This window comes from Nerophis ophidion, linkage group LG05 (genome assembly GCF_033978795.1).
Source record: "Nerophis ophidion isolate RoL-2023_Sa linkage group LG05, RoL_Noph_v1.0, whole genome shotgun sequence".
Classification (NCBI taxonomy): Eukaryota; Metazoa; Chordata; class Actinopteri; order Syngnathiformes; family Syngnathidae; genus Nerophis; species Nerophis ophidion.
Window position 1 is genome coordinate 68,249,127 of NC_084615.1, and position 27,718 is coordinate 68,276,844.

Below are 27,718 nucleotides of genomic sequence, written 5' to 3' on the forward strand. Positions count from 1 at the left end.
TTTTAAAAAATCTCACGTACCCCTTGGTTTACTTTCAAGTACCCCCAGGGTTACGAGTACCCCCAATTGAGAACCACTGCCATAAGAGACGAATAGGTGTGAATTTACAGTAATTCGCTGTGATATTACAGAGTGCTATATGTTTACGGTTCATTGTTGTAAAATAGAAGGGTGTCGTATTTTTTTTTTTATATAGTAATCCCTCAGAATGCATTTGTATTATTTTACTGCGAACAACTATACTGATAAATGCTGTGAAATCCTGGTCATTTCTCGAGGCATCACGCGTGTGGTGTACAAATGCATGGCGATCACTTTTTTTTGTTTGTTTTCTTATCAGTGTTTGCAGCAGTTTCTTGGCTGGTTGCAGTGTCGTGGGAGAAGTAACAAAAAAAAAAAAGCGCACAGCACAGACGCGCCGTAATCCTCGCATTCATGTTGGATTCACCACCACTTGGTCCCAATAGAGTTCCGGCGCTCATGAAATCCAAAGCTCACAGAATATTATCCACGATGCTTTTTTTTTTTTTTTCTTTAATTTATTTATTATTTTTAACTTTATTTTAAGTGTTACTTTTAACTTGTTTATGTGTGTGTGTGTGCGTGTTTTTAGGCGCGTGTGTGCAGCTTCTGACTAAGTGGCTGCAGGGGCGGGACGCTCCAAAGTGGTGTCCGGACGGGAGGAGAGAGATGGAGGGGCGTCCAGTCCGCGGACAAGCTGATCGTCCGTCTTATTAAGCGTGCTCGAGGGGCGTTGCCGCTCGCAATTTTTTTAGGCCACGCCCCCTCCTCTTTGGCATCCCCACAGAAGGTCTAAAGTGATTCCTCTGGGAAGGAAAGAGTGCAAACCACGCAGGCTGGAGCCGGAGCGTAATTGCGGTTGTTTGCGTCGTCTGAACGGGGGGAAAGACGTGATGTCACCCGGTTGCCTCTTCTTCTTCTTCTTCGCTTGGACTGTTTGTTGCAAAAATTGACATTTTTTTTTATATCAGCTGCGGTTTTGCTCCCTCCGCCCTCCGCGTGCCTTCCACACAAGACAAGGTGCGTTTTGACAGCTCGTCTCTCCTTTCCCACATGTGGCATCTTTTGTTCACTTTGAGAAGCGGGAGCGCGACAAAAGTGAAATAGTGCGCGCCAGGAGGAGTTGGAGCGAAAGAGAGAAAGCGCGCGCTCGCCAGAGAGAGAGAGAGAGGTGCGTTTTGATGTTCGGCATCCACGACAGCATCCACAGGAGTGGGAGTAGTATGAAAGAAGAGCCCATGGTGGCCGGCATGAACGCAGTTCGGACATGGATGCAAGGCGCCGGAGTGCTGGACGCCAACACGGCCGCGCAGAGGTGAGCGCGCCGCGGCGGGGAGGAGAGGCGTGCATGCCCGGGGGTCTCGAACCGTGTACCGGTGGTGCCAAAAGGACGCTGATGTTGGATAATCACGACTAAATACTTTTTTCAAACTATTTTAAATGTCAACTTTTTATATTTTAAATCATCGCATATTTAATTAATTATCAAGCTAATTGTTAAAAATGAGTAAATTCACAATGTTGTTTAATTCAAACGACGCGTTATATAGTGCGTCACATGCCGCGGATGTATACATGTTTGTGTTCGCTATAATTGCTGTTTGTTTGGCTTGCGGTGTCCGCAGCGGAGTGGGTCTGGCCCGGGCACACTTCGAGAAGCAACCGCCTTCCAACCTGCGAAAGTCCAACTTCTTCCACTTCGTGCTGGCTCTATACGACCGCCAGGGTCAGCCGGTGGAGATAGAAAGAACCACCTTCATTGACTTCGTGGAGAAAGATAAGGTATCGTTTATGTGACTGAAATGTGGTGAAATAATGTCATTACGTAAATAAAGCGGCCTGTTGAATTAAACCACACCTGCCTTTACTTGGGAACATCTTCCTTTTTTTTTTGATTAACTGATTTAATTGAATGGACTTTTTTTTAATTTTGGATAGTGGATTTATTTCGTTGGATATTTTACAAGCTCAAAAATGAAAATAATAATAAATGTGTGTGGGTGTTTTGAAAAAACAAAACAAACAAAAAAAAAAACCTCCGCCAGATAAATTGGATAAGTGTAAATAATACCACGTGATATTTGTCATTACGCTTATTTTTCAAAATAAAAAACGCATCCACAAATTGTATTTATTAGCGTAATTTATCACAGGTGCAACGTGTTTTTGTTTGGTTGTTTTTTTGGTGTGTTTTTTTTAAAAAGCGACTTTTTTTTTTAAAGCGCCTTAATGAGACAGTTTTTTTTTCTCGTATTGACTACGAAAACTAAATAGTTGTTTTGAAAACATTCATATTTACAGGAAACGACGGGGGAAAAGACCAACAATGGGATCCATTATAGACTTCAGCTCCTCTACAGCAACGGTGAGTGTTTGCTTTTTGGGGATTTTAATGCAAAAAAAAAAATCAGACGAAAACGTATTGAGTGCAAGTAGCCTAGAGCTCTAATTACTAATTTATAGAAATCGACAGAAGAGAAGCGTTAGAAAAACAGATGGATGGATGGACAAAAATCTAAAAGAAATGCTTTGTATTTCATAATGATGACAATAATGTTTGTTACTGTAAGAAAACATATTTAACAATATTCAGCATACCAACCTTGAAATAATTTTTTTAGCCTTATTTCTTGGATTGAATTGTATTTTTAAAAATATATTTTTTTAGTTTTTTTAGCTTTACAGTTTATATACATTCCATTGATTGAATTCCAATTAAAATATGTATTTATTAATTATATGTATTTGTATATATATATATATATATATATATATATATATTTGTGTGTATATTTATATATATATATGTATGTGTATATAGAAATATATATATATATATATATATATATATATATATACTTGGGTGTATGTGTGTGAATATACAAATATATATATATATATGTATGTGTATATAGAAATATATATATATATATATATATATATATTTCTATATTCACACACATACACCCAAGTATATATATATATATATATATATATATATACTTGGGTGTATGTGTGTGAATATAGAAATATATATATATATGTATGTATGTGTGTATATATATATATATATATATATATATATATATATATATATATATATATATATATATATATGTGTGTGTGTGTGTGTGTTTATATTTCACTAGGAAAATAAAAACAAACTTGTTATGATTTTCTAAAGTGGCCAAAAATTAAATTATGTTGTTGTTCTTTTGCGCTAATAATAATTGTTAAATGTGTCCTGCAGGAATAAGGACAGAACAAGACTTGTATGTTCGGCTTATCGACTCCATGACCAAACAGGTAAGATATTTTCTAATATTGTCAACTTTGCATTATATTCATGCTTGTATGCTCTTAATTCTGACCACCCCCATGCATGCTTGTGTCTGAGACCCTCAACTTCAGCCCGGCAAGCACAGCCATAGTGTGATAAACGACCTGTCTTACCTGTGGAATACATTTACCAAGGAACGTAGAGGACATGTGTCGTCCTACTCTACCTCCGCATATAGAAGCCAGTAACTGGAGTGTGAGATTGTATAAGCATCTTTTGTGTGTGTGTGTGTGTAGGTAGGAAAAAAAGTGCAGGATTGTGTCAGTGTTTGGGAGAGACAGTGATGCATACCAGCTCAGTCTTTGAGGACCTTGACCCTCATTTCCTCAATGTGAAACAGAACAAACTCTATCCCAGAATGTGATGTGACCAATCATCAAGAAACATGCAGGACTGGCACCAAGTGCATTAGGGAGTTCACCGTTAAGATGAATTAGCCACCGAAGCTCTTTTAACACCGGCCGCCAATACGACTTAAATGGAACTTACACTGAAACGAGAGAGAGGAGGTTTTATTTTGCTGCTATAAATGTGTTTGCGTGTTTATTGTTTACTGAGAGTGTGTGTAAGAGTGTGTGCATGTTGATGGCAGCCCTGGAGAGCATGTTGAGTGGGGTTGGAGGGGAAAAGCAGCCTACAATTTTGGACGCTGTGCTATGTAGAGCAGATGGTGCACTATACTCCAGTCTGGCAGCCCAACTGCTCACTGTACACCACACATAAACATACATGCACATATGTGCACACAGGACAACACATATGCGCACACACACACACACACAAATGCTTTCTTTTCCGTGTGGCCACAATACACACATTCGCTTGAGGTTATGTTCAAAGCACGCCGTATTCTTTTTGTCTCACTTCAGGCCATCGTCTATGAAGGCCAGGATAAAAATCCCGAGATGTGCCGAGTTCTTCTCACCCACGAAATCATGTGCAGGTAAGACCGGACCCCCGCTTTGCTGCCAATGTCAGTTTATTTTTAAACCTAATTGGAGGTGTCTCGGCTGAAGTAAAGTGAGGGCAAAGATGTGACGAGCACTTCTAAATTACTAAGGAAATCCTATCATTTTCTTCAAAGTGGGTTGGGAAGATCGGCCCTGGCCTATTTCTGTTGGTAGGGGTGTGAGAATGCGTGTGTGTGGATCCTTCTCATGTTCGGCTAATTAGGACAAGAAAAAGCTCATTACTCAAACCCATCCTCCTTAGTCTGCGTAACACAGTTTGCCGTGTCCTGACAGTGAGCTACGACACACTGGGATTCAATTCAGCCTCACACACACTCCAATCCTGTCACGGTGCACATTCTGAGTACCAATAAGGGCATCACACAGGCGATGGCCATCTAAACACACATGGAGAGTTACACAAGTAGAAATAAATGGCCCGTGGCACTTCCTGGTTATCACACAAGGCAATTTAGACCACTTGTTTTCATATGCTGCAGGAAACGGCCCGAGATCAGAAATCTGATCCGGCTCCACAGGGACGCAGGAAAGTAAAGGGAGGGGGTGGGAGTGGGGGGTGGGGGTCATTCTCCCTCCCTGCTCTCTTTTGTGTGTTTCCCCCTGGTGCACCACTAAAGCAGATGCACACACACAGGTACACACACACACACACACAAGAATACTGTACACTAACATGTATGCACGCAGAGCACAGAGCAGGCAGAGGGAGGAAAAGGTAGTTGTGTTGCCAAAGGTGCAAAATAAAAAAAAAATAAGGATGACAACACGTTGTTACATTTTCGCTGCAGTCAAATCATCGGGAAAAAAAAGAAAAAAAAGGCACTCGTCACATCAGTATGCAACCCCCTTCCGTACCCAGCATGCACTACTCCCCGGGTCCGGTGGGACCACTCTGTGACCCACTTCTGAGGGAGAGAAAGAACACGGCGGAATAGAGGGAGGGGACGAGCTCTGAGGAGGAAAACTAGAGAACACAAGATGTCTGCTTGTGTGATGTCTGACAGAAATGGAAGTAACCTGAGTTAGGTTTCTAACTTTCCTTTCCAAACCGTGCCCGAGAGTCACCCCGCCGATCTCACCTAGCGTTAAAAACTAAGCTCCTCAGTCCCTAAAGTCTCATTCCAACTGTACGCCATCGCCATGTTCCTCACACTTTCGTGGTTAACGCCCGTCTTGTCGCCCTCCACAGTCGGTGCTGTGACAAGAAGAGTTGCGGCAACAGGAACGAGACCCCGTCAGACCCGGTCATCATCGACAGGTAGGCATACTCTGACCTTTTAACCTTGGCCCGTGCGTTCAGGGTGTGATGGGTGAGACGCAATAATCATTTGAGAGGAAGCAGATCTCCGCTTGTTTACATTTCTGCAGCCTTGATCATCTCTGTGAGGGAAATGTGTGAAACAGCAGTAAATACTATAGCAGCGGTGTGTGTGTGTGTGTGTGTGTATGTGTGTGTGTGTGCGGACTCCTTCATGTGTGGTCACACACTGTCCGTGTGGTTACGTTGATGCAGTTAGAGCATGTGTATTGGTGGATAAATCCCGACCTACCCAAAATGCTTTGTTGTTTTTAGCCCACACTCCTGCACTTTTCCTTGAGTGCAGACCGATTCCTTCTGTCGTCATAAACCAGAGCTGACTAATGCAGCGACACACATGATTTACACTTGGCGGGGGAGAGAAAAAAAAAAAAAAAAAAAAAAAAGGAAAAGCCCTGCAGATTTGCAGTCAGGTCTCTGTTGCATGGCACTCACGTTGTGTGCTTCATCACAACTTAACTTTATTTTCAAGCAATTTGCAGTTTTTATTTCCTGCCCTTTATCCAAGTTTTTTCTGTTGATTGGACATTTACAAGGGGATGTGTGTGCTAATGAGGCAGTGACCTGATGAACACAGCTGTCCTAAGCTACTCTTTTACCTGTGTGTGTGTGTGTGTGTGTGTGTGTGTGTGTGTGTGTGTGTGCGTGCGTATGTGTGTGGGTGTGTGCCACCCTCGTTTCGCTCCAGTGAAGCGGAAGGCCTCACCTCAGTGCTCCCTGAGACAGCTGCACCCCAACCACGTGGGCGCAGAAAACACGCCTGCCCGTCACTCCGTGCCACAACTATTTTGGTTCGCATGCGTCCTTACTTGTTGAATTGCTCATCAGTGCACCTGCTGCGTCTTCACCTCCGCCATTTCTCCTCCAGTTGGGCTGCAGTCATCGTCGGGCGCCTTTTTAGTCCCCCGCCTTAGCGTTTGTGTTTGTTGTTGCGGTGGCTTTCTGACGGTATTCCCCTGACGGCGTGATGGCTCAGGTGTAAGGGTTGCATTAACGAACAACAAATTAGACGAGTGGGGGAGGGAAAATAAGGATATCTCGGCTTTCCTCTTTCTGGACAAGGAAATTAGGTCAGGTCAGAGGAGTGACGTTTTGGGGGGGTGGTTTAAGAGTAAAATGAGGTGGGTTCATGCATTTGCTCACTAATAGGGATGGGTATTGTTTACATTTGAACAAAATCAGTACTTTAAAAATGGTAAACGGTGCCTGAACCTTAAAGGCCTACTGAAACCCACTACTACCCACCACACAGTCTGATAGTTTATATATCAATGATGAAATATTAGCATTGCAACACATGCCAATACGGCCGGTTTAGTTGACTAAATTGCAATTTTAAATTTCCCGCGGAGTTTCTTGTTGAAAACGTCGCTGAATGATGACGCGTGCGCGTGACGTCACGGACTGTCAGGAAATATTAACTCAGCACGGCTAAAAGTTGTCTGTTTTCATCGCATAATTACACAGTATTTTGGACATCTGTGTTGTTGAACCTTTTGCAATTTGTTCAATTAATAATGGAGACTATAAAGAACAATGAATGCTGTTGGTGGAAAGCGGTGTATTGCAGCTGTCTTTAGCACCGAGACACATCCGGTGTTTCTTTGTTTTTAACACAGAGGGGTCAAGCGAACATGTTTCTTTCTCTACGTCAACCAACATGTTTTTGGATGGGAAAATTGTGCTATATATATATATCTTACCGGGGACATCATTGGTTTATTCATCCTCCTGCTAAAATTGTGCTATATATATATCTTACCGGAGACATCATTGGATTATTCGTCCTCCTGCCGTAGCTGTTTAAAAGTCAGCTGTGAGCTTGGCTCCTCGGCTTCTCTCTGAGACACTCACTGCGTGTTCACCGCAGCCATTCGACCTCGAGGTATGCCTTTACAATCTCACTAAAACACTATTAAAACAATAAGCAGATAAGGGATCTTCCAGAATTATCCTAGTAAATGTGTCTAATTACATCTGAAACGCTCACACTGCCACTGCTTTTTATTTTATTTTATTTTATTATTTTTTCTAGTCCTTCGCTATCAATATCATCATCTACGAATCTTTCATCCTCGCTCAAATTAATGGGGAAATTGTCGTTTTCTCGGTCCGAATAGCTCTTGGTGCTGGAGGCTCCCATTTAAAAACAATGTGAGAACGTGAGGAGCCCTCACCCTTGTGACGTCATCGTCTGCTACTTCCGGTAAAGGCAGGGCTTTATTATCAGCACCAAAAGGTACAAACTTTATCATCGATGTTTTCTACTAAATCCTTTCAGCAAAAATATGGCAATATTGCGAAATGATCAAGTATGACACATAGAATGGACCTGCTATCCCCGTTCAAACAAGAAAATCTCATTTCAGTAGGCCTTTAAAACATGCAATTGTTTTGTGAAACAACAAAAACAAAAAAAAAAAACCTTTTTATTTTCGATGAATTTTGTGACGTTCAAGACTGATGATTTAAATCCATCCATCCATCCATTTTCTACTGCTTGTCCCTTTTGGGGTCGTGTGGGGTGCTGGAGCCTATCTCAGCTGCATTCGGGCAGAAGGCGGCGTACACCATGGACAAGTCTCCACCTCATTGCAGGGCCCACACAGATTGACAGACAACATTCAAACTCACATTCACACACTAGAGCCAGTTTAGTGTTGCCAATCAACCTATCCCCAGGTGTATGTTTTTGGAGGTGGGAGGAAGCCGGAGTACCCGGAGGAAACCCACGCAGTCACGGGGAGGACATGCAAACTCCACACAGAAAAATCTCGACCCCAGGGTTGAACTTGATAGGCACATGCACTAACCCCTGTTTCACTATGCTGCCCTGATAATTTAAATACTTCAGTTCAATAAATTAAAGAGGACCTATGATGAATTTAATATTTTTCTGACCTATACAATGTTGGCCACTCGTCTTAAACAATGCCAAAGTGTCAAATCATAAGGTTCATGCATTTTGGCGTTAGCTTGCACACAGTTTTGGATGCCTTCGTTCGCTATGTTTTGCAGTTTGGCTGCGTCGTGACATCACAGTGAGGCGGACGTACTTATTTGGACATTAAGATGTGAGGAAACACAAAAAAAGGTTAAGTTAAAGTTCCAACGACAGTCACACACACTGGGTGTGGTGAAATTATCCTCTGCATTTGACCCATCCCCATGTTCACCCTTTTTGGAGGTGAGGGAAGCAGTGAGCAGCAGCGGACGCCATTCTTTCAAATCATTTGGTGATTTAACCCCCAATTCCAACCTTTGATGTGCTAAGCAGGGAGGCAATGGGTCCCATTTTTATAGGACCCATTGTTTTCTCTACGTCAACCAGCATGTTTTTGGATGGGGAAATTGTGATATATATCTTACCGGAGACATCAATGGATTATTCATCATCCTTCAGCAGCTGTCATGTCAAAAAAGGCACCTGTGAGCTTGGCTCCTCGGCTTCTCTCTGAGACACTGCGTGTTCACCGCAGCCATCCGACCTCGAGGTATGCCTGTACAATTTTTAAAATCTCAGTAAAACACTATTAAAACAATAAGCAGATAAGGGATCTTCCAGAATTAACCTAGTAAATGTGTCTAAAAACATCTGAATCGCTCACAATGCAATCGGCGTTTTTTTTATTTATTTCAACTTTATTTATTTATTTTTATTTTTTTTTTCTAGTCCTTCGCTATCAATATCCTCAGCCACAAATCTTTCATCCTCGCTCAAATTAATGGGGAAATTGTCGTTTTCTCGGCCTGAATAGCTCTTTTTGTTGGAGGCTCCCATTATAAACAATGTGAGGATGTGAGGAGCCCTCACACGGGTGACATCATCGTCTGCGACTTCCGGTACAGGCAAGGCTTTTTTATTAGCGACCAAAAGTTGAGAACTTCATTGTTGATGTTCTCTACTAAACCCTTTCAGCCAATATATGGCAATATCGAGAAATGTTTAAGTATGACACATAGAATGGACCTGCTATAACCGTTTAAATAAGAAAATCTCATTTCAGTAGGCCTTTAAGAGTGGAATAATTGAGGCACGATAGCTTCTTCTTTTTTCCTCTAGTTAGCACCAGTGCTAGTATGCAACTGAGTTTTTGTTCCCAACCCTACTCATTTAGCAACAATATATTCTTGGCAGTTGTAATATTCAAGCTTTCATAAACAAACAATCAACTGAGACTCCGAAGCTGACTCAATTAACAGGACCCCCCCCCCCACCATCCCCTCAAATTCATAAATACCATCAGCAGCTTCTCTCCACCCTTGAAGTTATTTAGTTCGTTAAATAAGGGCTCGTTAGCTCGCTGCTGTTTTGCAGAGATGATTAGATTTTACAGCCCTAATTAGCCGGGCTAGCTCAAACTCCTCTGGAAGAGTAATGGGTCTTATTGCCTAATTAGCTCCCTCTCGTTAAGATTGGAGAAACAGGCCACGGCAGCAAAACCGCAGGAATGAGGGGAAAAAAAAAATAAAGGCAGCTAATGAGAAACTTATTTGATTGTTAGGAGAACAAATCTGGTACAGTGTGCATCGGCAGCGCTTTGGGTACTGTATTCTCTCGCCGGGAGACCGAGAGAGAATTTGTTTGGACATTTAAGCGCCGACGAGCAGCGATGCGATGCTGATGTTAATTATGAAACATGTCTGTTTAAGCTGCACTCGCCGAAACGTTTAAGAAGTCGGAAACGTCTTCAATGTGTCCTCCTTTGGCGTCCCTGACGGTTAGGTTGGAGCTAGGGCTGGGCGATATTGCCTTTTTTTAATATCGCAATATTTTTACGCCATATTGCGATGTACGATATATATTACGATATTTTGCCTTGGCCTTGAATGAACACTTGATGCATATAATCACAGCAGTATGATGATTCTATGTGTCTACATTAAGACATTCTTCTTCATACTTCATTCATATATGCTACTTTTAAACTTTCATACAGAGAGGGAGCTCAAAAATAAGTCAATTGAGCAAAAGTGTATTTATTAAAGTTAGTAAGCAATGGCACAAACATTCAAGTCATTTCCAAAACATAAATTGCAAGATTGTCAGACATTTTAAGTGTCAAATAAAAATGAGCTGCATAATAGGAAATCAATTAGTAGTCGTCCTTCACTATGTGGTATGTTACTAAGGTTATGAAATCCTCTTCATTCTCTAGCGAGTGACTTTTCAAATGATGCTACATATTAGTCGTAATGCTACTTTTTCTAGCAACGCTTTTTCCCCACACTTGACAAATTACGGTTGTCTGTTCGACATATTCCCACTTGAAGCCGAACCACCGCCAGACGATGGAAACCCTGCTGTTTTTCTTGGGAATTAAGTCTTCCTTCATTTGTTACCACATACGCACCATCTTTCTCACCTACGGCTACGTTAGCAGCTAACTTTAGCCACACCGCTAGCTCTCTGCTGGGCGAGGGCGTGTATGTGACGAATGACGTGACAGTTTGTGACGTATGTAAGAATGTGCGCCTGCTTGTCTGTGAGGAGACACAGGAAAGACCGAGGAGAGCCTGAAGTGTACGCCCGCAGCTAAAAGTCCTGCGTGAGAACGTATACCGTATGTCCTTGAATAGCCGCCGGGGCGCTAATTCATTTAAAACCTCTTCTCACCTCTGCGCTTATTGAAGGCATGCGGTAAAAGTAAGCAGGCGCTAATTATTTTAAAACCTCTTCTCACCCCTGTGCTTACCAATGGCATGCAGTAAAATATCGAGTGTGATATATATATAAAAAAAAAATAATAATAAAATTCCTCCCGCGGCCCGGTAGTTGGGGACCCCTGCTCTACAACATGTCATCGCGCCCACCTTTAAACCATGCTGTCTGCGTGCCTGTCAGACTCACGCATATCGCTGCTTCTCATACGAGATTGCAATGCATACTTGGTCAACAGCCATACCTTTTACACTGATGGTTGTGATAAAAACAACTTTAACACTCTTACTAATATGCGCCACACTCTGTGAACCCACACCAAACACATTTCTGGAAAACATTGGCTCTGTAACACATTATAAACGCAACATAAGAATTACCCAGAATTCCAATGCATCCATGACTCTTGGCTGTATTATACACGTGCCCCCAACCCCGCCCACCTCAACCGGCGCCAAGAGTCATGGATGCATTGGAATTCTGGGTATTTCTTATGTTGCGTTTATAATGTGTTACAGAGCCAATGTTCTCCAGAAATGTGTTTGGTGTGGGTTCACAGAGTGTGGCGCATATTAGTAAGAGTGTTAAAGACAAGTTGTTTTATATCACAACCATTAGTGTGATCTGTATGGCTGTGGAACAAGACCCCTGGTTTACACATAGTGAAAGCAAAAAAATAACTCCTCCGCCATTTTGGAAATGACGACACGGGAAGTGTCACTCGTGGCGTCACGACTTTGACCCAGCGGTAAAAGTACGCATGCGCTAATACATTTGGGGAGTGAGTTTGACCTGGCAGTAATTCAAGACAGGCACATATTACATGCCTGGCGGCTATTCAAGAAAATTCGGTACTTAAATATTTAGATATAGTTATTTTCTATATCGTACAGAGACAAACCCGCGATATATCGATATATCGCCCAGCCCCTGTTGGAGTTACTCATTTCAGGAACACAAGTTTGTAGGAATTTGCATCGCCGTATTGTGTCAGCGTAGCGGAAAGGTGAGACGCTCCTGTTCACCTCTCTATGTCTTCCCCAGGGAAACACGCGGTCCACTTTAGACTCTTTACGGAAACAGGATAATATGAGGGGGGGAGCCCTTAACCCCCCCTCCACCTCCACTTTTCAGCTCTTCTCATCGCTCCTGCTTAGCACGGAGGTTAATGGTATGCAGACGCCGCCAGTCACTGCGCGCCCTGACATCATGAACACATCTTCCTCTCACCCGTGGACACCTTTTTGCTATCGCTTTGCATAGCTTCTGTCAATCCCGCGTTTCTCAACGTCTTGCTGCATGCACATGATTGCAAGGCTAATCTGTGAGCGCCGCTCTGGGGGCCAATGTCCTCTCTTTCCTCAAACCACCTGTGTCCAGTGGCCCTTTTCTTTGCCTGTGCAGCTCTCGGAGGCTTGCCGCAGGGTGTACCCTCCCCCCCCCCTCCCCCTCCCCCCCCCCCCCCCCCCCCCCCCCCCCCGGCCCCCCAGGCTTCACCCCTTTGGAGGGCTCTCTGCGGCCCCTGATAAGCATCCTCCTTGCATAGCCAATGAACCCATCCTTCCAGTTGCTGTTTTTGTTATGAGGCTGCTGTGTTTACATGCACGGGAGATGTTATTTCAGGTTAATTGCTGTTTTCGAGTGTGTGCTTATGGGTGTTTGTGTTTGCGCACGCTCCAGCAGCCCGCTTGTTGATGTGGCCCACTTCCTCGCATGCCGCGTCTGTGTTTGTGCGTCGGCGTCGATGTTGGTTGCTTCCCCGGGAGTGTGTGCGGCGATAGAGGCCATTTCCTGGCGAGTGTGTGTGTGTCTTGAGTGAAGAATGTCGGGCAGGAAGTGCTCCTCCCGGGGAGGATGATGTCATGGCGGTTTCCTGTCCTGCTACAGCGGAGCGGAGCGGCTCAGGGCAGATTTTAGATCACCTCCAATCAAAAATTGTTTTCCGAGCGTGCGCGCTGCGCCGCTCGTTTGTCACACCTGCTAATTGTCTCTGTTTAGCGGGGAAGCCCCTCATTGTTTTGGTTGCTGTGTTTGGATGCACTTCCCGAGGTGAGAGGTCATGTGTTGCCTTGGCTGAGCTAACGTGCGCTTGTGAATAATGTATTTCATTGACTTTATGTCAGCTCTGCCAGCCCCCCCAAGCCGAGCCCACCCATGTTTAATTCATCTGTCTCATTTGTGTGCGTGCGTGTGTATGTGTGTGTTGGTGAGCGCACGCAAATTTGTGTCATTTAGAGGCCCCGTCTGCACCTGTCCAGCCATTAGCCCGCTTCTAATTTGCATTTGATGCTAATGTGGTTTACTGGCAGCGCCTTACATTGCTGCAGCTTAGTTTCACTTTCATATCAGCGGGCAGGTGAAAACACACTTAGGGCCTCATCTACTAAGATCCAAATACCACACGCTTAACAGCGTGGGAAAACTTTAAAAATGGTGTGTACTATTTGTGGGCGTTTTAAACTGCGTGTAAAATTGATAACTGGCGCAGAGCGCCCTATAGGGCTAGGCGATATTGGCTTTTATTAATATGGCAATATTTTTATGCCATATTGCGATATATGATATATATTACGATATTTTGCCTTGGCCTTGAATGAACACTTGATGCATATAATCACAGCAGTATGATGATTCTATGTGTCTACATTAAAACATTCTTCTTCATTCTGCATTCATATATGTTCATTTTAAACTTTCATGCAGAGAGGGAAATCACAACTAAGTCAATTGACCAAAACTGTATTTATTAAAGACTCTTCATTCTCTCACAGGTGACATTTTTTAAATGAAAGAACAAATTAATAGTGCTGCTACCTTTTTGTAATAACACTTCTGCTGTATACTTTGCATTGATTGATTGATACTTTTATTAGTGGATTGCACAGTACAGTACATATTCTGTACACTTGACCACTAAATGGTAACACCCGAATAAGTTTTTCAACTTGTTTAAGTCGGGGTCCACGTTAATCAATTCATTGTACAAAAATATACTATCAGGTAGGGGTGTAACGGTACACAAAAATTTAGGTTCGGTACGTACCTCGGTTTAGAGGTCACGGTTCGGTTCATTTTCGGTATAGTAAGAAAACAACAAAATATAAATTTTTGGGTTATTTATATACCAAATTTGTAAAGAATGGCTTTATCCTTTTAACATTGGGAACACTATAATAATTCTACCCACGTTAATCCACATTAAACTGCCTCAAATTGTTGCTTTGATTAAATAAAATGACAAAACCTTTCTTTTACATATAAAAAGTGCAACATTAAACAGTTTCAAGTCAAATCATCATGCTTAATTTATTACAGCATTTGGGAAGCCTGTAGTTGACTTTTATTATACACACACACGCAGCAAAATGAGCTAACCTAACGCTAAAAGCTAATTAGCCTTCACCTCAACCCAGAACTATGAGAGAGCTGAGCTGCAGTTTAAGTTTATAGAAGGTCAAGTTTGTAAATGTTGTGACTGGGAAGTGTTTTTTATAATTTGGGGAGAGTACGATGTCTGCTGCTAACCTGCTAAACACATATCTGCTCATCTCGACGCTGGAGCACTGACTCCATGCTTTCTGAATACGCACTGCTGATTGGCTGTTACATCGTTCTGAATACGCCCTACTGATTGGCTGTTACATCGTTCTGAATACGCACTGCTGATTGGCTTTGTATGTAACCAATCAGATGGTTGTGTGGGCGGGACAATGCTGGGTGCTCACTGCTCAGACAGAGGCAGCTGCAGAGCAGCTTGTTAAGACTTTAGATTACAAACGCGTTCGATACACCCTCGTATCGAACCGAAACCCCCGTACCGAAACAGTTCAATACAAATACACGTACCGTTACACCCCTACTATCAGCATAATATAGTCACCGCACAGGTTAATCATCATAGTATATACATTGAACAGCATATTTCTGTTGTCTGCTGAATATCTTTCCACTTGAAGCCAAACCACCGCCATATATGTTGGGCATTTACTGTATTGTTCTTCCTCCATTTGTGATAAGTTTTGCTCCATCTCTCTCTTGTATTGTCACAAGCTCCGCTCGCTCGACCTGGCTCAGCTAACGTTAACCGTGCTGCTACCTCTCTGATCGGCGAGAGCTATGACGCTAGACTCGTGAGAGTATGTGACGTATGTAAGAAGGCGGCTTGTTTTCTGTATCTGTCAGAATGAGAGACGAGGAGGAGTGACAAACGTTTGTTGTGTGATGCCCGCAGCTAAAAGCAACTCGACCTGCCTCAGCTAACGTTAGCCATGATAGGTTAGCTCTTGGTGAGCGCATATGACGCTAACGCGCGACAGTATGTGACGTATGTAAGAAGGCGGCTTATTTTACGTCTCTGTGAGAAGGACAGACGAGAGAGTGAAAAACGCCAGTAATGTAATGCACGCAGCTTAAAGCAAGGTGTGAGAACATATAATCGAATATCACAATAGTCATTTTCTATATCGCACAGAGACAAACCCAGCGCCCTATTTAAATGAGTATATGTGCGGTGTTTTATCATGAAGACACTCAATTACTACACATTCAGGATTTCATGCTCCTATCTGTGGTGTTTTTTCCTGTTTTGAAACAAGCAGCAGACCTGCATCACTTTTGCTGGGCATTTTAGGGACTTAAACTTAGACTGAGACTTCCATTATTGTCATTCAAACTTGAACTTTACAGTACAAATAACAACAACATGTTGTTGCATTAGCTTTGTTGTAGTGCAGGATAAAAGAGCAATAAGGTGCAGATATAAATATATTTACTCTACAGATAAGTATATTATGGGGACGGCGTGGCGCGGTTGGGAGAGTGGACGTGCGAGCAACCTGAGGGTACCTGGTTCAATCCCCACCTACTACCAGCCTAGTCACGTCCGTTGTGTCCTTGAGCAAGACACTTCACCCTTGCTCCTGATGCGTCATGGTTAGGGCCTTGCATGGCAGCTTCCACCATCAGTGTGTGAATGTTTTTTTTTTTAAATAGTGTCAAAGCACTTTGAGTATCTTGAAGGTAGAAAAGCGCTATACAAGTGTAACCCATTTACTGTAGATATTGTACTTTTGCATATGAATCCACGTTTACGGATGTATGTTTTATTGTCTTTGCAGTCCAGCGAGTTAATCCGTTTTGGGGGGGGAATTGAGGGGATTATTTGGGGGGAATTGAAGGGATTTTTTTATAATTTATTTATTATTTGTTATTATATGTTATTTAAAGGCAATCTACACCTACAACAGAACCCGCTTTTTAAAGCTCGCTGCAGCTGAAGCCCTTTAAGTTATCCAGCAGCATTGAAATTATGTATCGATATTGCTGAATAGACATATGTCTAATATTTCTTTTTTTTGACGGTCCATATATGTTGACAAGCATACGTAGAACAGAGCAAGATCACAATCATCTCCTTTCTCCCAAGTATTTCTGCTCAACTGCCAGTTTGCACGCCAAACAGTTTTAGTCTTGATGAATCACACTGCAAGAGCTCGATAATTCCAATGTTGTTTTCTCCTCCAAGTATTGTGGGCGTTCTGATGATCGGCACACCGCTAAATGGATTGCACCTGTTATTTTGCTCTCCTGAAGGCCTACTGAAACCCACTACAACCGACCACGCAGTCTGATAGTTTGTACATCAATGATGAAATATCAACATTGCAACACATGCCAATACGGCCTTTTAGTTTACTAAATTGCAATTATAAATTTCCCGGGAGTTTCTTGTTAAAAATGTCGTGGAATGATGACGTATACGCGTGACGTCACGGACTGTGAGGAAATATTAGCGCTGCGCACACACACAGCTAAAAGTCGTCTGCTTTAACCGCATAATTATACAGTATTTTGGACATCTGTGTTGCTGAATCTTTTGCAATTGGTTCATTTAATAATGGAGACTATAAAGAACAATGCTATTGGTGGAAACCGGTGGATTCCAGCTGTCTTTAGCACTGAGACCCAGCCGGCGTTTCTTTGTTTGTTGTAAAAGCAAAGCGGTCAAGCGAACATGTTTTCTCTACGTCAACCAGCATGTTTTTGGATGGGGAAATTTTGATATATATCTTACCGAAGACATCCGTGGATTATTCGTCGTACTGCAGCAGCTGTGAGCTTGGCTCCTCGGCTTCTCTCTGAGACACTGTGTTCAACGCAGCCATCCGACCTCGAGGTATGTCTTTACAATCTTTACTTTACAATCTTTAAAATATCAGTAAAACACTATTAAAACAATAAGCAGATAAGGGGTCTTCCAGAATTATCCTAGGAAATGTGTCTAATTACATCTGAAACGCTCACACTGCCGTTGCCCAGAGCTGTCGCTTTTTTTTCTTTTTTTTTTTCTAGTCCGTCGCTATCAATATCCTCAAACACAAATCTTTCATCCTCGCTCAAATTAATGGGGAAATTGTCGCTTTCTCGGTCAGAATCGCTCGCGCTGCTTGCGTCCATGATTGTAATCAATGGGTGGATGTGAGGAGTCCGACAATCTGTGGCGTCATGCGCACTACTTCCGGGTAAGGCAGGGCTTTTTTTTAAGAGTGACCAATCGTCGATTTTCTCTACTAAATCCTTTCAGCAAAAATATGGCAATATCGCGAAATTATTAAGCATGACACATAAAATGGACCTGCTAGCCCCGTTTAAATAAGAAAATATCATTTCAGTAGGCCTTTAAGAGACGCAATCTTAGTAGATAAACTTTGCCTTTGCTATCGAGTTTGTAGCGTTTCAACACATCAGGCCCTCAGTGTACATACAGTTGTCACACGTGTGCTGATGTTCATTGGCTTTGTCAAAACCGTCACACAAATCCGTCACTTGTTGCCTTTATAAGAAAACAAAGTCTTGTGACCCGGCTTGCACCTGTGAAGAAATGGCTGCCGTTGGCGATGCTATTTTTTAGCTTGACTCTGGCTAACTAAGGTTCGCACTTGTAGTTTTTGCAGATTTGGCGGGGTCAAATGCACTAGCAGTTAGCGAGGCATTGTGAAGCTACATGCTACTTGTGGTTGTGGAGGGCTTACGGCCAAGAGTTACTGGCTCATCGATATGCAGAATTCCCCTCCCTCAGGTGCTGGCTGCTCTTATAAGAATACACACACACATCGCTCTCACCCCCAGATAAACTCATTTCCAAATATGTGTAGAGCCAAGCACACGCACGCACGCACGCACACACACACACACACACACAAAAATCCACAGCCATGACTACAAACACACACATATACACAAATACGTTTTGACCTGCAGTTCCCTGCATCTGTTTGGCGGTGTTCTTTCTTCCCTGCAGTGGTTTCCCCCCTCAGGGTTGGAAGAAAGCGCGGCCCCAGGGGACGGACGGGCTCGCATGATTGACAGCAGTGAGTTTGGAGGTCGAGGAGCCTCTAAAACAGGGCTACCTCTTTTTTCTTCTCCCTCTCTCGGTGCGGCGCTGTAACCCCCAAAAACTGCTGCACTTTTACTTGCAAAGGGAAAAGAAAACACACAACATCGCGTTGGTGGTTTAGTCTTTCCGAATATGAAATTTACTTGGCGGGAAGGAAACAATGGGAGACATTTATACATTTTTGAAAAGAATGTGCATGTGTTTCATTGCGTTGTTGTGAGTAAAACAGACGCCCCGTAGCTGAATGCAGGTAACAAACACTTTATTAGTCCTTGTAAAAGGCAATTTACAAATGTCATAACACCCAAACTGGCAAGCCGGCAGCTGACTTGTCAGCTCCAAACTGCTTGGTCATTATTGCTTGACCTGGCTCTGCTTGGTGCCAGTGTTTCTTCAGTCCCGGAATGACAGGGTTCGCTCCAAATGGGTAGACATTTTTAGTGTGGAAATTGCAGACCGGGGGATAGAGAAAGAATGGAATAAAGATATATTTGCTAAGAAAAGGCCTCATGTGTGTGTGTGTGTGTGTGCGCGTGTGTGTGTGTGTGTGTGTGTGTGTGTGTGTGTGTGTGCGCTGCAAGTGATGAAAGAGTAACATTTTCCAGGACTTAGTCCATGCCCTGGAAGATGCGCTCAATTTGCTTTTCAAATGAGGCGTGAAGAGCACAAGCGTGTGCCTCTCGGTGCAATGCTATACATTTGTCTGTGTGTGTGTGAGCGTGTGTGTGTTAGAGAGAGGCTTTGTTTTCTCACTGCGCTGATGCCTGTGGACAGTCTGAGCGCGGCTTAAGTGCGCTCTCACGGCCGATGTGTTACACGGCTGTCTGTTTGCGGGCCTTAATAGAAAAAGTAACACCGGCAGCCTCGCACGCCCTGATCTCAGGCCCCAAATGATGCATTGTTTACTCCTGCTAAGTGAGAACACAGACAGCACGCCTCATGCCAGCTCAATAACCCCTCTCCCTCCCGCCCCCCGCAAACTGGCGTCTCACTTCCTACCAGCCAGTCTCCATCCGAGCCCCTCAACTGCCGGCTTTACCTCAGCGTCGTAGCCCAGGATGTAAGTCCAGGTGTCCAGGATGAGCGCTCGGTTGACCCGCTGTGCCCGAGTGCAATGTATAGTCTGATGATTGTTTTCCATCAATCTGTTCAGGAAGAATGGATAGCTGGCCAGGGCGAGGTGAGCGGCGTTCTCAGTTTCACACGCCACAATTGAAGGAAGACCTGCACAGCAGGGGAGAAGGGGAGGCGGGGGGGGGCTGGAAGTGGAGACGGGGGACTATATGGAGACTGATAATAGTGTTGAGTGGGTGGGACTAAACAACACTGTGTATTTACTAGTGTTGTTAAATCAGAATTAGAATCAAAAATACTTTAAATTCCCTGAGGGGAAATTAAGATTTTCAGCACATTCCCATTCAAGAGCAGACCAACTGTCACACTTGGACTATGACTTGAACTATGGGATAGTTTGTTTCTCCGATGCAAAGGGAAATTGGCACGAGCGAGACGTGAATGTACTCTAAGTACATTTTTGATTTATTACTACACAAACAAACTACCAAAGGCAAACAAATGGCGCGCACAATGGCGGAGAACAAACTTGACTAATGAAAAACAAATGACTAGCATGAAGGGTACAAACTATAAACATGAAACAAAAACACTTGCACTGTGGCATGAATAACAAAACTTACGTGGCGTGGACAAAATGAACAGCATGGTCTTTGGCATGAAAGGAGTTGAGTAATACGGGATGTGTGGGGAATGTGAAGTTGCCAGACTGACTACCAGGTAACTGTGGTTTAAATAATAACTATGATCATTACAAACAGGTGTGAGGGCTGAGGACAGGGTTGTGACATGAGGACCAGGTGAAAATTAATGAGTTGCTATGGAAACAAAGAAAACAAGGAAGTGCAAAAGCAAGAACTAAATGTCCAAAAAACAAAACATAACATGACCAAAACAAAACATGATTTCCTGGGTGTAACACAAACATTACAGGGAGACAGACAGGTGTGCCAACTTCCAGCGGCCTTTACAAAAAAGGTGAGAAACAGGTAAACATTGGGAAAGGGGGAGGGGGTGATGAGGAAAAAAAAACAGTGTAAGCCTGTGTAAGAGGGGGTCCGGACTGAGGCCAATGGAAAAAAAAAACATAGTAATAGCACACATAAACCGTGCGTAAGAGGAAAAAAGACAAAAGGACATTAAAGACATTAAAAGAGCAGAGCTGATGCAACCAGCCACTAACATACACAGCCACAAAAGTAAAACAACAACAAAAAAACAAACACTGTGGTGGCCTCTGCGGTGTGCCACGTCATTGTTGGCTGGGGCGGAGGGAGCATGGCCAGAGACAGGAGCAGACCCAACAAAGCAACCAAGAGAGCCACTCCACCCTCGGCCGCCCACCAACTCTCGGCCAGTGTCCAGTCTGAATGGATGAGGGAGGATACGTCCAAGAAGACCGACGTGTCCGATACCTGCTCATTCAGCCAAGACACTGTGAAGCTTGTTCGTCTTAGCGCTAGCTCCGCAGCCCTGTTGCTTGATCCACATCTCCTGCAGTCTCTACAAACTGACTCTGGTGTGGCAGAGACCCAGCAGCTGGTCTCCATTGCCAAAAAGCTCCCGGGATGCAGATCCAGAAGAATGATTACGGTTTTTAATCAGATGAATTACACTTCTGAATTTGGATTAATCGTAATTAATCACAGATTATTACTCACTAAAATCAACCCATATTTTGACCCACATTAAAAGTTATTGTCAGAATGTCACATGAACATTTTTTCATTGTTTTGATTGAATGCGCGTCGTTTATGTGGGACAGGGTGTCATATGGCCAGTAACTTTTCCAGCTCCTGCCATCCTAGTCATGGCCGTTGTGTCCTTGGGTAAGACATTTCACCCGCCTCGCTCCCAGTGCCGCTCACATCGGTGTATGAATGTGAATACATGTTTGGTAGTGGTTGGAGAGGCACAGATTGGCAGCCAGGCTTTCGTAAGTCTACTCCAGGCCAACTGGGGCTACAAATGTAGCTTACTGAATGATGGCTACTCGGTTCTATGTGAGTTCTCTGAGTGTCTAGAAAAGTGCTATATAAATCCAACCCATAGTTTGTTTAAAATTGGGTAACAGTTTTATTTAAATTAAATTTGCCAGTCTGTGCACAAGTTAGTGTCCTCACTCATCCTTGCACTGATGTATGCATTGACCTGGTCACTAACCGTACACCGACAACCATCAGCTTTGGTAAAGGAGCATGTGCGGCCAAAATGATTTGTGCAAATAATCTGTGTATATACAGTACAGGCCAAAAGTTTGGACACACTCTCTCATTCAATGTGTTTTCTTTATTCTCATGACTATTTACATTGTAGATTGTCACTGAAAGCATCAGAATTATGAATGAAAACATGTGGAGTTATGTACTTAAAGGCCTACTGAAACCCACTACTACCGACCACGCAGTCTGATAGTTTCTTTATATCAATGATGAAATCTTAACATTGCAACACATGCCAATACGGCCGGTTTAGTTTACTAAATTACAATTTTAAATTTAAGTTTCCTGTTGAAAACGTCGCGGAATGATGACGCGTGTTTGTGACGTTATTTGTTGGAGGGGACATTTTAGCCCAGCACGACTTACGGCTAAAAGTCGTCTCTTTTCATCGCGCGATTACACAGTATTTTGGGCATCTGTGTTGTTGACTCTTTTGCTATTTGTTCAATTATTAATGGAGAAGTCAAATAAGAATGCTGTTCGTGGAAAACGTTGGATTGCAGCTGCCCTTAGCACCGAAACACAGCCGGTGTTTCTTTGTTTGTTGTGAAGCTTTAACACAGAGCTGTCAAGCGAACATGTTTCTCTACGTCAACCAGTACGTTTTTGGATGGGAAAATTGTGATATTAAGTCGGGGCAGCGTGGCGTAGTGGGAGAGTGGCCGTGTGCAACCCGAGGGTCCCTGGTTCAATCCCCACCTAGTACCAACCTCGTCACGTCCGTTGTGTCCTGAGCAAGACACTTCACCCTTGCTCCTGATGGGTGCTGGTTGGCGCCTTACATGGCATCTCCCTCCATCAGTGTGTGAATGTGTGTGTGAATGGGTAAATGTGGAAGTACTGTTAAAGCGCTTTGAGTACCTTGAAGGTAGAAAAGCGCTATACAAGTACAACACATTTATCATTTATCTCTTACCGGAGACTTGAGTGGATTACGCGACCTCATCCTGCAGTTCAAAAAGGCAGCTATGATCTTGGCTCCTCGGCTTCTCTCAGAGACACTGGCGTTCACCGCAGCCATCCGACTTTCAGGTATGACTTGATAATCTCACTAAAATACTATTAACACAATAAGCAGATAAGGGATTTTCCAGAATTATCCTAGTAAATGTGTCTAATTACGTCTAAAATGCTCCCACTGCAGCCGTCGCCTTTTCTTTTCTTTTTTTTTTTTTTTTCAGTGCTTCACTCTAACGTTCCTCATCCACGAATCTTTCATTCTCACTCAAATTAATGGGGAAATTGTCACTTTCTCGGTCCGAATTGCTCTTACTGCTGGCGGCTCACATTATAAACAATGTGAGGACGTGAGGAGCTCTCACACCGGTGACGTCACGCGCACATCGTCTGCTACTTCCGGTACAGGCAAGGCTTTCTTATTAGCGACCAAAAGTTGCGAACTTTATCGTCGATGTTTTCTACTAAATCCTTTCAGCAAAAATATGGCAATATTGTAAAATGATTAAGTATGACACATAGAATGGACCTGTTTAAATAAGAAAATCTCATTTCAGTAGGCCTTTAACAAAAAAAAAGTGAAATAACTGAAAACACGTTTTATATTCTAGTTTCTTCAAAATAGCCACCCTTTGCCCTGATTACTTTTTGGCACTCTTGGCATTCTCTCGATGATCTTTAACCCGAAATGGTTTTCACTTGACTGGTGTGCTTGAAGCTCATCGAGAGAATACCAAGAGTGTGCAAAGCAGTAATCAGACCAAAGGGTGGCTATATTGAAGAAACTACAATATAAGTTGAAGTTAAAATACCACTGATAGTCACACACACCAAGTGTGGTGGAATTACACACTGCATTTGACCCATCCCATTGTTGCACCCCCTGGTGAGGGGAGGGGAGCAATGAGCAGCAGCGGTTTGGTGATTTAACCCCCAGTTCCAACCCTTGATGCTGAGTGCCAAGCAGGGAGGCAATGGGTCCCATTTTTATAGTCTTTGGTATGACTCAGCGGGTGTTTGAACTCACGACCTACCGATCTCCGGGCGGACACTCTAACCACAAGGCCACTGAGCAGGTTTTTGTATATATATATATATATATATATATATATATATATATATATATATATATATATATATATATATATATATATGTGTATATGTATATGTATATATATGTGTATATATGTGTGTGTGTGTGTATACATATGTATATATGTGTGTGTGTGTGTGTGTGTGTGTGTGTGTGTATATATATATATATATATATATAATGTGTGTGTGTATACATATGTATATGTGTGTGTGTGTGTATATATATATATATATATATATATAAATATATATATATTTATATATATATATATATATAAGTATATATATATATATATATGTATATATATGTATATATATACAATATATATATATGTATGTAGGTGTGGGAAAAAATCACAAGACTACTTCATCTCTACAGAACTGTTTCATGAGGGGTTCCCTCAATCATCAGGAGATTTTAATGGAAGCATTCACATACAATGGTGTATATAGGGCACAGAGTGGGTGGGTACAGGCAGGCGTAGGGGTGTGGTGATTGGCTCATGTGTTACCTAGGAGGTGTTTCCGTCTGTGGCGGCATGTTGAAATTATTTCACCACGCTTGTTGAGGGATGATAGATCTGGATGATATATAATAAACAGTTTCTCTTTTAAGCATAGGTTGCATCTTTTATTACCACTGTTGTAAGGTGTGCTGGATGCAAGAATTTGCCATGTTATTGAATATTCAACATCATTGTCTTTGAGGTTCCAAATGTGCTTGCTGAGTTCTGTAGAATTCCGCAAAGTCTGGTTTCTAAAGGAGGCCTTGTGATTATTCCATCTGGTTTTAAATGCTCCTTCGGTTAATCCTACGTACGTGTTATATTTACATATAAAATATGTTCCCATTATTTCACCTTTTTTTGTTAAGTACATAACTCCACATGTGTTCATTCATAGTTTTGATGCCTTCAGTGACAATCTACAATGTAAATAGTCATGAAAATAAAGAAAACGCATTGAATGTGAAGGTGTGTCCAAACTCTTTGGCCTGTACTGTACATAAATAATCCTAGGGTATTTAATCGATCCCAACTGGACTGTTTGGTTGCAATTAGTGCAATATTTTCTGTGGTTAATCACACAATTTATTTTTGACACCCCTCGTGTATAGAAATTATATTTGTGGTGTCTGTTCTCTTATAAAAAACAGATTCATATCTTCCAGTTGAATCTTTTTGTATCTGTTTTTCCATATCTGAGTTTTCTGACATTGAGCTGGACTATTACGAGCTGCAATGTTAAAATACAATAAACACACCATCAGGGGATATAATTAAAACCCAAAGCTGGCACGTCAGTCAGCAGACAATTATGGTCGACAGAGCAATGACATACATTCTAACGCCCTTTAATAATTCTTTGCATTAATCAATGACAAATGAGAGCGAGCGCATGTCAGTGCTTCACTTCAAACAGCCGAGCATGAATTTAAAGGCCTTTGTTTGTGTTTATGTAAGTGATGGGGGGAGACAAAGTAAGGCGTAGGCAATCGACTGAGACACTTTGTTGTTTTACACGTCTCAGCCCTTTTGTGTCTGCGCTTGTTTGTTTGTTTGCTGAGCGACTTGACCTCGCTGAGAGGAGCGTTCGCTCCTCCTTGTGTTCGTCTCGCTGACTGCTATCCTCGACTTCTCTCTCTGCCCCTCTTGACGAGGTGTTTTTCTTTGGTCCTCCCACTCATAACTCCCTTTTTTTTTTTTTTTTTGGTTAATCACATGGAGTCTTCCCGCTTTTGAACACGCTTACTTGTCTCTTCCTCCATGCCTGAGTGTGGCACAGGGGTGAATCAACGCTAATTATCCCGGTTATTGGCTTCTGCCGCATAGGGGCCTTGATTTACATGAGGTGACATTCAGTTCAAACACAGAGACCTGCGCAACCTTTTTTTGGAAAACAATTAACCGTGCAGCGTTCTCCTGTCTCTTTTGCTCCTGATGCACCACTCCCCTCGCTCTTTTCCTCTGACTATTGTCTTCGCTAGTACAGAAGGCGCAGAAAAAAGTCAGCGTGCATGCGAGCAGGCAAATTTATAAAGAATTAAGTGCCGATATAGGCTGATTTTATCGTGCGAGTGTCCACGGAAATGCAAGAACCTCCATTGTTTTATTTTTAGTCCAAGAGCATCAACAATGAACTTCCTTTGTGTTTTGGATACAAAGAACAAAACACACGAAAGTTGATGATAGCTGCTTTTCCATTGGAGATTCATGCTGGAAAAACAGTGTATTTTCTTAACAAACTTAAAAACAAAATGTGCAGCTTGTTTGGTTTGGATGAGCTATTATCTCCCATAGCCCAAAAATATATTGGTTCTGAACTATTGCACAATAACTGAGATATGGTAACACTTGCGAGCAGTAGAGAGTATGGAGTAATTTTTGGTTCAGAACATATTTTGCCTTATTAATTTTTGACGAGTTTTTTGCTACTTTATTTTGTATATTTTTTACCTGAGATTTCCAGTTCATTATATCATCTATTATACATCCATCCAACCATTTTCTAGCGCTTGTCCCTCTCGGGGTCGCAGGAGGCCGGGAGCCTATCCCAGCTGCACTCGGGTGAAAGGTGGGGTACTCCTTAGACCAGTGCTTCTCAATTGGGGGTACGTGTACCCCTGGGGGTACTTGAAGGTATGCCAAGGGGTACGTGAGATTTTTTTAAATATTCTAAAAATAGCAACAATTCAAATATCCTTTATAAATAAATTTATTGAATAATACCTCAACAAAATATGAATGTAAGTTCATACACTGTGAAAAGAAATTCAACAATGCAATATTCAGTGTTGACAGATTTTTTTGTGGACATGTTCTGTAAATATTGATGTTAAAGATGTCTTCTTTTGTGAAGATGGATGGATTTCTATTACAATCCCCAAAGAGGGCACTTTAAGTTGATGATTACTTCTATGTGTAGAAATATTTATAATTGAATCCCTTGTTTATTTTTCAACAAGTTTTTAATTATTTTTATATCTTTTTTTTCCAAATGGTTCAAGAAAGACCACTACAAATGAGCAATATTTTGCACTGTATAGAATTAGTGCTGTATTTTACTTCTTTATCTCTTTTTTTCAACCAAAAATGCTTTGCTCTGATTAGGGGGTACTTGGATTAAAAAAATGTTCACAGGGGGGTACATCACTGAAAAAATGTTGAGAACCACTGCTCTAGACAAGTCGCCACCTCATCGCAATCATCTATTATTACACTACTATGTACTACTCCATCTATTTGTATTTGTGTTTGACTTTCCCTTCTACTGTTACCGAATAACATTATTTTTGTTTTACTGAGGTTTAAAGATAAGTCTGTTTTTATCAATCCATCTTTTTATTTTTTAATTTCTTCTGTTATTATTTGTATTAGCTTCTGTGTGTTCTCTCTTAACTGTGATGAGGTGGAGACTTGTCCAGGGTGTACACCGCCTTCCGCCCATGTGCAGCTGAGATAGTTTCCAGCAACCCCCGATACCCCCAACGGGACAAGCGGTAGAAAATGGATGGATGGATGTTCTCTCCTGAACAATACACTGTTGTATTGTCAGTAGATAATATTAACTTTAATTCCTTTTTAATCGCACAAATACCGTTTATATAAAGATTGAACAATATTGGTCATAGTATTGATCCCTGGGGTATGCCACAAGATATT

At 42.3% G+C, this 27,718-nt stretch overlaps 1 protein-coding gene across 5 annotated transcripts in view; it reads left to right on the forward strand.

The window, feature by feature from the left end:
- The first annotated feature begins 676 nt into the window (after positions 1-676).
- Positions 677-27,718, forward strand: part of ebf1a (EBF transcription factor 1a) — a 160,705-nt gene continuing 133,663 nt past the window's right edge. For 2 of the 5 annotated variants that reach the window (XM_061901866.1, XM_061901867.1), the window contains exons 1-6: positions 681-1,336; positions 1,647-1,803; positions 2,323-2,386; positions 3,272-3,327; positions 4,231-4,304; positions 5,522-5,590. In XM_061901866.1, coding sequence (XP_061757850.1) covers positions 1,203-1,336; positions 1,647-1,803; positions 2,323-2,386; positions 3,272-3,327; positions 4,231-4,304; positions 5,522-5,590 — 554 coding nt within the window. In that variant the 5' untranslated portion in view covers positions 681-1,202. Of the gene's footprint in view, positions 1,337-1,646; positions 1,804-2,322; positions 2,387-3,271; positions 3,328-4,230; positions 4,305-5,521; positions 5,591-27,718 lie in introns of all 5 variants that reach the window. The other 3 variants (XM_061901868.1, XM_061901870.1, XM_061901869.1) reach the window with 3 other exon arrangements.